The following is a 15,312-nucleotide window of genomic DNA, read 5'->3' as shown; positions in this document are numbered from 1 at the left end:
TTTCTTTTTGCTTTTCTTCTTAATGACATATGTAAAATCAGAATATCAATAGCATGAAGAGATTACTAATTATGCATCCTATATCGATGCACATGCATGCAGTCAAGGTACCTACCTCGAAGAGAAATCGGTTTGGTGGATGATCTAAATAACACGTTGGATATAGGCTGCAAGATCGCCTTGCAGAAAATCCAATGGCTGTACCACACCCTAAAAAGCCTCTACTAGAGCGTGAATAGTAGGAGAGGAATAAGGAGGGGAAAGGTTTCTAATAGCTAAATCTCAAAAAGAAAGAGAAGAGGGGGGACGAGAGTCGGTTATGTAGGGAGAGGAAGGAAATGAGAGGGTTGAGAGAGAGAGATCCCTAACCATGTATGTGACTCCCTATTTATAGGGAGTCAATTAAATGGCAAGGGGAGGGGGAAGAGGGCATCATGTGTGGTCACTTCTCCATTCAAGCCATTTAATTGACTTTAACCCCTTTATTATGATGTTCATAACTTTCCTTTTAATGCATTTTATATTATTATTATTATTATTATTATTATTATATATATATATAGTTTTTCTTTTAATTCCTTTAGAGAAGTGGGAAGGTTGAGCCACCCTTTGCTCTTCCTCTAGTCAAAGCATGTATTCAATTTTTTTTTTTTAAATTTAGGTGGGGCCCACTATGGAGGGGGCAACCCACCATTTCATTATTTCTTTCTTTAATGTTTTATCATTTAGCCAAGTTTGTCTTACTAATATCTTAAATTAGATTTAGGAATAACTCCATTAATATAGTTTGTTATTTCTTAAGTAATATATTAAATAAATATGCTATCCAATCTTAATTATTTAATAAAGACCTTAATTTATATTTCTTATTGGATCCTGGATCCACTTTTGATCCAATTCTATTTGGATCAAAACAAACCCAAACCATATCCAAATCCAGTATGGATTTTGGATCCTCTTGGCATTCCAATCCAAATATAGATTTCAGATATGATCTACTTACCGTAGATAATGAATTTTGAATCTTTTTGAGATCTAGATCCAAAAAGCAAAGTCCAAAAGGATTTCAAATTGTGAACTTAAATTTCAGGTTTTAAATTCGCTCGAGCTGATGATTTTATTAGCTGCTTTTCAATAGATTAAATAAAGACAATACTAAAAGACTAGGATATAACTTTAATTACTTATTTAATTAATTATAAAAAATTTATGGGTCTTATACCAGATATGTGCCTTCTAGAAATCGTGTGATTGCTGCGCATGGGGCGATCTAGGTTGTTGTTGTCACTAGTTGACTGTTGTGTGAGCTTCGTGTTGTTACACTCTGGTGTGCTACTATCATGGATGCAATTGTTCTTAATTGTTGGACTTTCTATGATCGATGTTGTAACTGAGTGCACCTTCATTGGTATTGTCTGCTACTTTCCTGTTCATCACTGCAACATAACGAGGTCATCTGTTGCTTCCCTGTGATCAACATTGTAGCTAAGTGCACCTTCACGTTCTTGGTGGCACTCCATGGTTCGTTCAGCGGTGTCAGTTCATTGAGTTGGATAGTCTCGCAACCCATCATCACTGACACATCTCAGCTGCATATCTTTGCAGCCAGACAATCTCACCTCTCCTGACGTAGTTTAGATCTGCAAGTTCGGTCAAGTCGAGAAGCCTTTATTTCAAGGGACCAACCTTCATCAGAAGCATCATCAGGTATGGGTACACTATCAGATGTTTCAAGTCCATTCTATGTTCATCACTCGAACAACCCAGGGACTGTCGTAGTGTCCCAATTGCTTAATGGTGACAATTATTCAACATGGAGTCGATCCAAAAATGAGCTTGGATTTGTTGATGGTTCAATCCCTCAACCTAAGATTTTTGACCTCATAATATCCTTTATGGATGAGATGTAATCACATGATCCTGTAAACTCAATTTCTAGAGATCTAGCAGAAAGTGTGATATACGCATCCACCACTAAAGTGGTCTAGTCAAACCTCAAAGAACGATTGACTCAAAGCCATGCCCCTAGAATATATCAGATTCCAAATGCCATAAGTTGACACCAAAAAGAGAATAATGATGTCACTGTGTATTTCACTAAGTTGAAAAGTTATTGGGACAAGTTGGCAACTTACATCCCTCCTCCAAGGTGTAATTATGGAGTCATGAAATCAGTTGTGAATCAATAACAAAATGAGAAAGTCATCCAGTTCCTCATGGGACTGAATGACAAATTCAATGTTGTTTGTGGGAAAATTCTGTTGATGGACCCACTTCCGACTATAGCTAAAGCATACTCTTTAGTTCATCAAGAAGAAAAATATCATGTGTCACATGTCTACGTCCCTGTTGTTGTTGATCGAGTTGCAATTGCTGCCAACACACAAGGTGTTATCATGAACACCAGAGCTAACTCGTTCTCATCCAAAGGAAAAGCTACCAGACGTTCCAGACGAATTTTCTCTCACTGTCAAAGTGTCGGTCATACAAAAGAAAAGTTCTTTAAGTTACATGGATATCCTCTAGGTCATTTGTTTTCCAATAAAAAACACTCACTCAGTGCCAATGCTGCAATCACCCCACCAGTTGTCAAAGAGAATGATGAAAAAGAAGTCAATGCTTTGGAAAATGCTCTCACCATGGAAGAATGCCTATAGCTTTGCTGACTCATTAGGGATGTGCAAAACATTCCCTTTATTAATTTCGCAGGTTTGTCTCTTAACCCTAATTTGTCATCTTCCTAGTCGATCATAGACATGGAGCTAGTGAGCATATGTCCTCTTCATTAGACATGTTTTCCAAAGTTTATTCTCATTCCCGCATATTACCTGTTAAACTTTCAAATGAAAATTCTACTGATGTGTCACATGTAGGGTCTGCATCCATTTCTTCCAAAATTACTTTAGATAAAGTTGTATATATTCCCTTATTCAAGTTTAATCTCTTGCCAGTTAGCCAACTAAATCTTTGTATTATTCTATCACCTTTTATCCTCATTCATGTGTCATACACGACCTGGCTACGAAGATAACGATTGGAGCAGGTGAAGAGAGGGATGGACTTTACTATCTTTAAAAGTCTAACAACCTCAATCATACCTCACTATAAGCTTTGGCATTCCAATAACAAACTGAGCCTGACCTATGGCACTAGCGGTTGGGACATCCTTCTCTATCTCGTATGAATGTGTTTAAAGATTATGATTCTAGTGTTAATGTTTTAAAGATCTGTCAGTGTGATATTTGTCCACTAACGAAACACGCTAAACTTCTATTTATTGCTAGTGATATTTTTGTTTTATCTTTCTTTGAATTAATTCATTGTGACATCTGGGTTCGTACTCTCATTTTTCTCTCTTGGGAGCATGTTATTTTCTTTAGTCTATGATTATTCACGGATGTACCTGGGTGTATCTTATGAGATAAAAGCATGAGACCTAGTCATTACTCAAATCTTTTATTAATAGCGTCTAAACTCAGTGCCAAACTCAAATCAAAAGTGTACGATCTAATAATGTCACTGAATTTTTTTCCAAGACATTTAGATATTTCTATCTAATAATAAAGTTGTCCACCAACATAGTTGTGTTGCCACACCACAACAAAATGGGGTGGTAGAGCGAAAGCATCATCATTTATTAGAAGTTACCCATGCTCTACTATTTCAAGCCAATTTACCTCTCAAATTCTAGGGTGAATATGTGCTAAACAGTGTGTATCTCATCAATCATAATCCCTCTCCACGATTAAATGGACAAACTCCCTTTGAGTGTCTCTTCCACAAAAATCCAACCCTTGGTCATTTAAAAGCTTTTGGATGCTTATGCTATGTTACCAATTTGAACCACAATAAGTCCAAATTCGATCCTTGAGCATGAAAATACATGTTTTTAGGATATCCTTTTGCTCAAAAGCATATAAAGTCTATGATCTTGAATCTCAACTCCTCTTTACTAGTCATGATGTCATGTTTTATGAGAGTATTTTCCCATTTCATATGATGGAAGGAATGGATACAACGCTCATAGTGCCCATACCCATTACTAAAAGCTCAACCCAACTAGAATCTAATAATCAAGAAATGACCATTTCTTGGACACACCATTCTGATGAGCAAACCCACAAACTTGTTAGTCATGTGTACTCCATAATTGACCACAATCCTTCTGAAAACCAACCAGTAGAATCTGTCCTAAGACGTTCTTCAAGAGAACATCAACCATCAACACTATTGAAGGATTTATACTATTCCTGTAAAACCCGAGATTTCTTTTTAAAATATTTCAAATTTTTTTCAATTTGGGGCCTAGATCCACATTACGGATCCAGGACCCATAAAGGGGGGGGGGGGGGTAATTAGGATTGATTATTTGAAATCTTGATTTAAAGGGTAATAATAAATAAATGAAAATTTTTTCTAATTTAAAAAAATTTAATTTAATTCGAGGATCCACAGTGGATCCATTTGGATCCACTTGTGGACCCATTTCGTTTTGGGGCTGGGTTGCGGGTCCCGGGTTCGGACCCGAGCCCCACCCCAAACTAATAGCTTTTTTTAAAACAGAAAGGGCAACCCGATAAGGGTTGCCCGATAAGCCCTAGCAGGAAAGGAAAGGGGGGGAAGGGGGTGTTACGCAAGGCATAACCGACCCCCTCCCATCTCGGCGAGGAAGGAGGGGGCCTGGGGTCGATAAAAGGGGGGGTTATGCCCTCTTCACTCGGGCTCTCTCTTCCCCATCTTTCCCCATATCTCTCTCTCTCTCGCTCGGTGTGCGCACGCCGGAGGGCAAAAACACCATCGTCAGGTAGCGTGGGCTACCGGCTGCCATTGAAGGTCGCGGCAAGCAGCTCCACACTCCCTTCTTCACGACAGCAGCCTCCAGCCACCGCAAAACCATCGCGAAAAAGGTACGGGTACCTCTTTTTGATTTCAAATGGGGCATCGGTGGAGGTTTGATTCCATGCAGCAGTCGATGGGAAATCTTGGAGAACAGTTCCACTGTTGCTCCCTTGCACCTTCTGTGCTTTTGTTGTATAGAAGAAAGAAAAAAAAAAAGAAAATTCAACTGTGCAAATAGAGTATGCTGTTGATTGCTGGCAGCATACACAGGCCCACACTGGGCCTGTGTATATGCTGCTAAGCCCAGTCAACAAGGTCGGCTGGGCTGGGGCAGGTGTGTGTTCTAACAAAAACAAAAGATATCCAGTTTTTGTGGGGGGGGGGGGGGGTTGTTGTTACCTTTGACAGCCTACACAGGTCCAAACTGGACCTGTGTGTATGCTTTTGGACCCAGCCAACAGGGTCGGCTGGGCTGGGTTTCTTCTCCTTTTCAAAAAAAAAAATATGCATGATATTTTTTTTCAGGTATGTGCGTAAATAAAATTTCTTTTATGCTGTTCTTGTTGACAGCATACACAGGCCCACACTGGGCTTGTGTATATGCTGTTAAGCCCAACCATCAAGGTTGGCTGGGCTGGGCAGAGTTGCAACAAAAACATTTAAAAAAAAAATCAGTTTCTTGTAGCAGGTATGTTGTTCTTTTTTACAGCATACACAGGCCCAAACAGGGCCTGTGCACATGCTGGTGGACCCAGCCGACAGGGTCGGCTGGGTTGGGCTGGGTGTTTCATCTTTACCAAAAAAAAAAAGGAAAAAAAAGAAAAAATATATAATAACAAAGGTGCTTAAGCTGTTGGATTAAGTTGTGGACAGTAAGAGAAGGATGGGATTTAAGTTATAAGCCTTTTTGGGCTGATTTGTTTTTCTACACATCATGTTTAATCATGTTTTTTTTTAGCAATAACAAGCCTCAATTTGTATTTTTAATACATGAATATACTACTATGATGCATGTACGTATCTGTGATACATACAGTGTATGTTTCTTTTTAAATTTAAATCAAGTCAACTCTCTTTGTGATCCATCCTAATCTTCCATTATGAATATAAATATTTTCTTAGCTTCTGATCCATCCTTGTTGACCCATTTTGTGTTTTCATATATCGATATGAAATTTTATGGAAAAAAAAAACATCAGATTTATCATGTTGTTAGGCATTCTTATTTTAATTTGAATGGTTGGACAATATTAATATTGTTAAATGAATTGGCATCAGATTTATCATGCTGTTAGGCATTCCTATTTTAATTTGAATGGTTGGAAAATATTGATATTGTTTAAATGTATTAGATTTATCATGTTGTTAGGCATTCCTATTTTAATTTGAATGGTTGGAAAATATTGATATTGTTTAAATGAATTGGCATCGGATTTATCATGCTGTTAGGCATTCTTATTTTAATTTGAATGGTTGGAAAATATTGATATTGTTTAAATGAATTGGCATCAGATTTATCATGTTGTTAGGCATTCTTATTTTAATTTGAATGGTTAGAATGAGATGATAATTCATCCATGGTTTAATTCTGATATGTCTTAGAAATTAAAGATGGTATTGAATTTGTGATCCCTGTATTAGTGTTCCGGTGATCAAAATGAATCATCGAGGGTTTGGTAAACCCGAGCTGTGGGAATATTTTTCCCTTACTCATTTCAATGCATTTCAAAGATCATGCTTCATAAATATTTAAGCTTTATTGCACTGTTCTATATGTTTCCACAGGCCGGAGTCCTGTGATGGCTCTCGCGAGGTAGATGCGAGCTTTTATCTTTCCTTTTGCATATTATGTTGCAAAACTTAAGAAATTAAATTTTAAATAAAAGAAATAATAAAGCACAGTGTAATCTACCTTCTGGGATCACCCATCTGGAGAATGGGGATCTTAGAAATCCGGTCTTGGGGAGACTGTGAGGATACAAAACTCCGTGTGCTTAATTTTGGTCCCCTGAACCCGATATTGAGGTTCCTTCTCCTGGCCACGGTTTTAGGGAGAGTCCGTCACTTTACCCTGGAGTGGTGTGTTTGACACAGCTGTTGTTTTTGGTACCAAGGAAGTGACACTTGTGGGCGTGGGGTGTCCCTTGTGTCCCCGACATTAGATGTGGAGGTCTAATGTTCCGAAGGTGATTCGGTCGAGGGCTAAGTTGGAACCCAGTAATAAAATATAAATTGTGTGCTAAGCTACCCTGGGAACCTAACTTAACATCGGGGTTTGTACCCGTTTGGTGTATCCGCGGGCAACGGTAATTAAAAAGAGAAACTTAAAGTTGTATGCATTTAATAGGGCATGCTTAAGGAAACAAAAGACTTAAATGGAAGATAATAAAATGATTCATGCATTGCATAAAAGACATGCATTTTTCCTGTTATGCATTAGATCATGCATACTTTAATGGTTTCCTTACTCAATACATGAGGGTAAGTGTTGAATGTTTAATTCTTGTTGCGTGCTAAAATTTTTGTAGATGCTACTGCTTTACTGTCGTTGCGTGCTTAGCAATTATGATTGTTGCATGAATAAATTCTCAATTGCTATAAACTGTCTTGTATGTATTTCCATTAATTGTTGCATGATATCTCATCTTCACTCCTTATCTCACTTGTTTCATAAAGAAGTAGCTGTGCTCAGGATTTCGATTCTGACACCCTACTTCATTGGTTTTTCGCAGGAACAGGTGATCAGTGAAGTCGACAGCTACTGCGAGGGCACGAGAGTCACAACGAGTTCTGTCAGTCTTCTTTGTGGACAGAGTGGCTCTTTGTTTTGTTTTTTTTTATTTAGTGTTCTTGTTATTTGCTTATTGTCATCAGTAGTTACTTGAGTCAGACACTTTATTTTTGAGATTAGTTTTTCATTCATGAATAAAGGTAATGGTTAGTTATGGATGTTAATTGCAAGTTCCTTTGTGGTTTGTGGCTATCCAGTTGGAATTGGAACTGTGAGGACCCCGGGTCTCTGGGAAGTTTTCCGCACTGTTTTAGAAAAAAAAAATTCTGCATTTTCAAAGGGGATGAGTTGGGGTCGTTACAATTCCATTACTTATTCACCTACGTCAACGTCATCTTCAAGGCCAAGCACTTCCAAAGGTACTCACTTTCCTCTTGAAAATTTTGTCTCATTTGATAAATTTTCACCTTCGCATTTAGCATTCCCTGCTGCTATATCCACCACACTTGAGCATGCTTCCTTCAGTCAAGCAGTCAAAAAAGCATGTTGGCATGATGCTATGGCTGCAGAAATTCATGCATTTGAAGACAACAATACATGGATGCTAACCACCTTACCTGAAGGTATTAAACCTATTGGGTGCAAATGGACTTATAAGGTAAAATATAAGGTAGACAACTCCATTGAGAGATATAAAGCTCACCTTGTTACTAAGGGATTCTTACAGCAATAAGGTATAGATTATCACAAGACCTTTGCTTTTGTAGCCAAACTTGTTATTGTTCAATGCCTGCTTGCCATTGTTATAGTGCAAAATTGGTCTCTTCATCAAATGGATGTTCACAGTGCATTCCTTCATGGAGATCTCCATGAAGATATGTATATGTCCTTACCTGGCTTTTCTCGTAAGGGGGAGTCATTACTTGTGTGTAAAGGACTTAAACAGGCCCTGAGAAACTGATTTGCTAAATTTGTTCATGCCTTAGTCGAATATGGCTTTTCTCAGTTAAAGGCTGATTTTCTCTATGTTCACCTGCAAATGAGGCAACAAGTTTGTGGCCATCTTATTATACGTTGATGATCTCATTATTGTTGAGAATGATGTGGACATTATTGCTCATTACAAGAACTACTTGACTCTCAAATTCTATATGAAGGATATGAGAGTTCTCAAGTACTTTCTTGGAATTGAAGTTGTTCTCTCCAAAAAAGGCATATGTTTGTCTTAAAAGAAATACACTCTAGAAATTATTGATAAAATGAGATATCTAAGTACCAAACCAGTTGACCTTCCCATGTAGCAAAAATTAAATATAAGTGCCTTCATATATTTAACCATCACCAGACATATTATTTGCAGTCCATGCCTTAAGCCGGTTCATGCACACACCTAGACATCCTCACATGGAGGCTGCCTTGAGGGTGGTGCTTTATCTCAATAAAAATCCAGGTCAAGGTACTATTATGACCTCATCTTCCATCACTGCAACTAAAAACATTTTGTGACTCAGACTGGGCAGGCTGTTCAGACACCTGACAATCCATCTTTGGATTATTACATGTTCTTGGGTGATAGTCCTATCTCAAAAATAGACTACAGTATCCAGATCATCTGCTGAAGCAGAACATGGTGCGATGGCGAACACAGCCTGTGAGATAGTGTGGTTGAGAATCTTGAGATTCCTATTATTTGACTTGCAAGTTAAATCGTCCCAACCAACAATTTTATATTATGACAACCAAGCAACAATGCATATAGCTGCCAACCCAGTTTATCATGAATGTACGAAAGCATATTGACATCGACTGTCATCTTATTCTAGAAAAGATTATCGCTGGGATTCTTTGCACCATATATCTGAGTTTCAAAAATCAAATGGCTGGTGTATTCACTAAATCCCTGGGCAAGGATCAATTCTCATCTTCTACCCTTTATAACTTACACACTCTAGTATGAGGGAAGTGTTATACGGAAACTGTTAGATATCATGAAGATGAGCATGGTAATGCATTTGGCAAGAATCTAACGTTACCATGAATGTTATCGTGATCTCATTTGGCACATTTGTTATGTTGTACATTATTCTTTTTGGTTTCTTTATTTTTAACAATAAAAGGGTGAGCGAGTGCTTTTCCTTTTTCCTGTTTTCTTCTTCTGCTGCATTTCTCGTGGATCTGCAACTCCATTTGCATATCGAGGTCTGCAACTTCACATTTAAAGAGTGAGCATGGAAGCCATTTATGAATACATCATTTTCAAGAGGCATTTGCTACACAAAGAATAGAACTACGACAAGGGAAAGATGGCTTTGTAAGAACAGAGGTCAGAACCTACATATGACTTCAGTGATGACCAAAGTATTGTTATCTAGGTCACAAAATATCCACTCCCAATTTTTCCCATGTCAAAATATCACCGTCTCAAAAACATCAAACATAAGAATTGCAAAACATTTAGGTAACCTACCTGGTCTCATATGCATCAGACGGGCTCGTCTCCGGTGGTGCCCCCTTTGGTCTAATATGTATCAGGCGAGCTCATCTCTGGTGGTGCTAGTCGCCAGCGTGGAGAGGGAAGGGGATGGTGCTGGTCATCAGCGTGGAGGGGGAAGGGGAAAAGGAGAGGGAGAGAGAGAGACTGGAGATAAGAATTAAAAAAAAAAAGAGGCTAAAAGGCCCTTTAAATAGGGTCATCAACATAACTCCACTCCTTTTGACCACGTAAGCATTGTGTTGCTACCACCTTATAAAACTTATGAGAGGGTTGTGTATGTTCGCCCCCGATGATTCACTGAATCCCACGTCTGTGTTCGGCAGCGCCCTCCGGACCAAAATTTTTTTGGGCCTTCCAACAATGATTTGTAGTATTATCGGGCTTTCCTACAGCAATTTGTAGCATTTGTAGTATTATCGGGCTTTCCTAATTTGTGGAAGACACTACAAATCGCTATAGCGATTTGCGGAAGACACTACAAATCGCTATAGCGATTTGTGGAAGACACTATAAATCGCAGATTTGGAATATGACCTCCGGTCAGGGAGATATGACTCTGACAAGTTGGTCCTAATTTGCGGAAGACACTACAAATCGCTATAGCGATTTGCGGAAGACACTACAAATCGCTATAGCGATTTGCGGAAGACACTACAAATCGCTATAGCGTTTTGCGATTTACGGAAGACACTACAAATGCTACAAATTGTTGTAGGAAAGCCCGATAATACTACAAATCATTGTTGGAAGGCCCAAAAAAATTTTGGTCCGGAGGGCGCTGCCCCCCGAGCCCCCGGCCAGGGGCGGCCCCCCCTGGACCCCCGCCCGCTGACCGCGCAGCGGGATCCGCGCCGGGGGGGAGCCCCCGGACCCCCCTCCTGTAAGGGCAAAAATTCTAAATCAGGCACACAAGTAGAGAGAGAAGGGAGAGAGAGTGAGAGGGTTGGTGTTCATGGCCTTCTCCAGGAGGAACCCTTTACCTCTCTTGATTTCTTCTCTACAGAGAGAGAGGGTTTTACAATGTTTTACGAAGAAGGAAGAAGAAGAAGATGACAATGCAGCAATGTAGGATCGTCTGTTGGATGTGCACAGAAGTAGAGAGAGAAGGGAGAGAGAGTGAGAGGGTTGATGTTCATGGCCTTTTCCAGGAAGAACTCTTTGTTTCCCTTGATTTCTTCTCTAGAGAGAGAAAGGGTTTTACAGTGTTTTACGGAGAAAGAAGAAGAAAACATGTTTGTCCTTTTTTTGAACAGAAAAAGAAGAAGACTTTGAAGAGTCAACATCATCCTCGACTTTCTGGATGGAGGACATGTTTGTCCTTTTTTTGAACTATTTGTTTTTTCTTTTTTGAATGAAAGGCATTTTTGTCATTTTCTCAAACCATCACTTTATGAGAAGAATAGCAATAAAGGGTACTTAAGTCTTTGCAACAACACCAGAGTCCGATGCAAAGTTATGTCAACATACACGGGAATACGAGCCCCATGTGCTTGTATACGTGGTGCTCATTCAAAGCCCCGAACACAGACGTGGGATTCAGTGAATCATCGGGGGGGAACATATAACCTGCTTTGAAAACTTATCTTTTGAACTAATCTGGGAAGTCGATACTAAGGATACCACAATCGCCGTAAAGGAGAGAGAAAATACCGAGAGTTTTAGAGGAAAAAGAGTTAAGACTTTTTTTTTAAATAAGAAAAATAAAATAAATAAAAATGATTATATATATGATTCAACAAGCACACAAATATTTTAAAAAAATTGCGTAGATTGTCTCATATTTGCAGATATCCTTGATGATCAGTTACTGAAAGGAGATCCACATGATTTTATGTAAATATCATATTGTATATATGAATTTAGGGACCAAGTTTCAATAGATTTCAGTTATAAGAAGTTTGCATATTAAGTTATGCGAATTTAGTAGCACATTTACAAAATTACTATAGGTTTCAATTATAAGTTCACATATATGGTTATGCGAATTTAGTAATATATATGCAAATTTAGTGAAAATTTTATAAAATTTTTAAGTTTTAGTTAAAAAAAAATCGTAAATTTAGTTATGCAAACTTCATATTATTTATGCAAAGTTAGTTTGTGAAGCTTCGAGAGGTTTCAGTTGGAGAAAGTTTTGCAGATTTAATTATGTGAATTTTGTACAATATATGCAAATTTAGTCAAATTCTTATGATATGTTTCAATTAGAGAAAGTTCACAAGTTTGGTCATGCAACAACATGAGATCTATAAAAAAATTATATGAATCTACCTTTTAGTAAGAGTTTATGATACCCAACAAACCTATAGGTATATTATATAAAAAATGAAAAAAATTGATTGTCTAAAAGCTAAATATATCATTTTAAAGCAAAAAAAAATTACAAAATTTGAACACCAAATTGATTTGAAAAAACACATCATTTTTGTTGTACACAACGTTTCCACATGGCTATCCCCCGTCAACGTAAATAAGTGCAAAATTTTTTTTGGTAAACATTTCACAAACTAATGTTTTGGCCATTTTTAACGTTTGGTCCAAATAGGGTTATAATCCGGATAAATTCATTGATACAGCGGGAAGTGTCTGATCTGTCCTGGACAAAACTCTTCGAGGCCTCAGCCAGGTTGACACCTTGTCATCCTACTATGCATCTGATGTTTTGTTCTCTCGTCTATGTTCTTTACTGTTCTTCGCAATAAAATTCCTTGTCTACATCTTAAACTTATTTTTCTTCTTTCTTTTTATCTTTTTTTATTTATTAAAAAGCTTCTATATCAATTATTTATATTTTATGCAAAAAAAAATAGTGATCTAAACCTATTATTTATTATTGTTTTATTTTTCTTTTTTAAAATGTTCTATTAATTCTTATTATTGTTTTAGTTTCTTTTTTAAAATGTCTCAACAACCAAGATTTATCAAAAAGCACTATAATAATACGAGATTTTGCCTTGCCGAGATCGATATATATATATATATATATATATATATATATATATATATATATATATATATATATATATATATATATATATATATATATATATAATGTGTGTGTGTAGGATACCAAAATGAACTTGAAGAAATTGTCTAATAAAATATTACATGTCTGTACAACAATGTCAAATATACATACAGCCTTGTTGTATACATGTAGAGTTTCTAATGCTTATTTTGAAATGTATGTGCACTTGGGCATGGATGCCTTTTACTTCTTTTAACATACATATATAAGTTAGGTACTTTTTACACATCACTATTGCCCAGGAAAAGTAGGGTTTTAATTCTTAACTTTCTTGAGATTAATATTTTTTGTCAATTATAAATACAAAACACAACATTGTCAGTTGCAAGTGTACAAGTTCCTGGAGAGTGTTCCCATCTGATCACAAGAAAGATCGCAACTACTTAGAATCATATATCAGATCACAATTTTAAAGGTTTCGATCAGATCAGGGAAATGCCTAATCTGGTTTGTCCAACGTCCTATAATGGATTAAAATTGAATCACAGGATCTTCAATCAAATCAAAGTACACAAATTAATAGTGTATTGCAGTTCAATTTAGTATAATATATGCAATCTTCTTTTTTTACAGAAAGTGAAGTACCATGCATGCAATGCTTATTTTAACAGACATAAGTCCTAGGATTGTCACCCAGATTGTATAAATAAGGTTTCTGCCAAGTATTATAATTTTTACATTCAAAGGAAACCTTTCCCTTAGGCTTTTTTTCTTCTATAAATGATTTTGAATTTGGCCACCTATTGTACATTATCCCCTGATCCTCATGGCTGGTATCATTTTTGCGTTTGATCCAAGCATGCAAGGAAACGAAAACGACAAACATCTTGGGAAACGAAAACAAAGGGAATGTCTCGAGGTAAAAAGAAATCCACAAAATGAACCGCCCGTGACAGCTCTTCCAAACGATGGACGGTGCACAAGAGAGAGAGAGAGAGAGAGAGAGTCCTGAATTCTGTCTATCATTAGAAAATTAATATGAAAACAATTGCAGATTTACAACAACCAGATAGGGATTCCCTTTCTCGATATCGAGGATCAACCAAACAAGAGCCCTAACCTTTTTTTTTATCTAATCTGATCTTTTTTCCCTATTATTCAAAGAAGAGATATCGGCCGCACGCGTGGCAAGAACGCTGCGCCCGGGCTCGCTCGCGTCACCAGCACTGGTCGGTCTCCCACCGCCGGGTCTGGAAGCTCCCACCGAAAGCGCTGTGATTTTCCGGCGACGAACGGGAGGGCCACGAGCCGCCTCCGATGGAAAGGTCGTAGCGAGAGCGCTCGTCCGGGTCGGAGAGCGTAGCGTAGGCGCGGTGGATCTCGATGAAGTCGCTGACGGAACCTCCGGAACCCCCGCTGGAGGTATCGGGGTGGAGCCGCTTGGCGAGGGAGCGGTAGGCGGCCTTGATCTCCACGGCGGAGGCCGTCTTCCTGACCCGGAGCACCTCGTAGAGCGTCGGCTGTTTCCCGGTGACCGGCGCGGCCTGGACAGAGGCCGAGATCGGACGGAAGCGGGCAGCGGCGGCGGCTCCAGCCACCGCGAAAGCCGGCGTTAGGGGAGAAAAGGTGCGGGATGCATACATCGAGGGAAGGAAAAGAGGGAGGGGAAGAGAGATCTGTTTCTGGTTTTAGGGATCAGAAGCGGAAAGTGGTGTGGGCTAAGGCAGAGGGGGGCTTATAAAGCGATCGTGTGTTCGGGAAGGTGGGCGCCCCCCGGAGCGGCAGAACACGGTTCGGTGAAACCGCGTTGCTTATGGGTCCATGGACCGGGTCATACCTTTACCCGAACTATACCAAACAGGTCTTTGGGGAAATAGGTTTGGGTTACTTTTGAAATAGCAGTACCTTTCTTGATCATGTGGCATGGCCCAGTGGCGGAGGCAGGGGTGGGCCGTCGCCCACCCTAAAATTTCAAACTTTGTCGACTCATGTCTTGGAAAACTGAATCGAATCGGGACTCGTGAAACTGAGTCGACCGGGACCCGGGCTTTCGATGAGTCTAGAGCCTGTCAAAAGGGGCGAGGGGTAAAACCCTCATCAGTTTTCCTTTATCGTCTGTGCTCTGCCCCTCCGTTCTGGCGTTTCCCTTTCGTCATAGGCAAGGCGGCAACCCCATTCGCCGGCAACCCCTGTGCTCTGCAGTGCCGCCGGCCTCCCTTCGGTAAACCCGCGGTGGCGGTGCCCTCCTCCGAGCTTCTCCCTCTCTGTTGCAATCTTCGG

General features: G+C 39.0%; 1 protein-coding gene across 1 annotated transcript; it reads right to left on the bottom strand.

Annotated features, from left to right (window-relative positions):
• Positions 1-14,249: 14,249 nt before the first annotated feature.
• On the bottom strand, positions 14,250-14,675 carry LOC149848932 (chaperone protein dnaJ 11, chloroplastic-like). The gene has a single exon (XM_090005878.1). The coding sequence runs from the start codon at positions 14,673-14,675 to the stop codon at positions 14,250-14,252; it is 426 nt and encodes a 141-aa protein (XP_089862004.1).
• Between the last annotated feature and the right edge of the window lie 637 nt (positions 14,676-15,312).

The sequence above is a fragment of the Nuphar pumila genome, chromosome 1 (genome assembly GCF_984573655.1).
Source record: "Nuphar pumila chromosome 1, dmNupPumi1.hap1.1, whole genome shotgun sequence".
NCBI classification, from domain to species: Eukaryota; Viridiplantae; Streptophyta; class Magnoliopsida; order Nymphaeales; family Nymphaeaceae; genus Nuphar; species Nuphar pumila.
The sequence above is the reverse complement of the archived record's forward strand: the minus strand, read 5'-3'. Positions and strand labels throughout refer to the sequence as shown.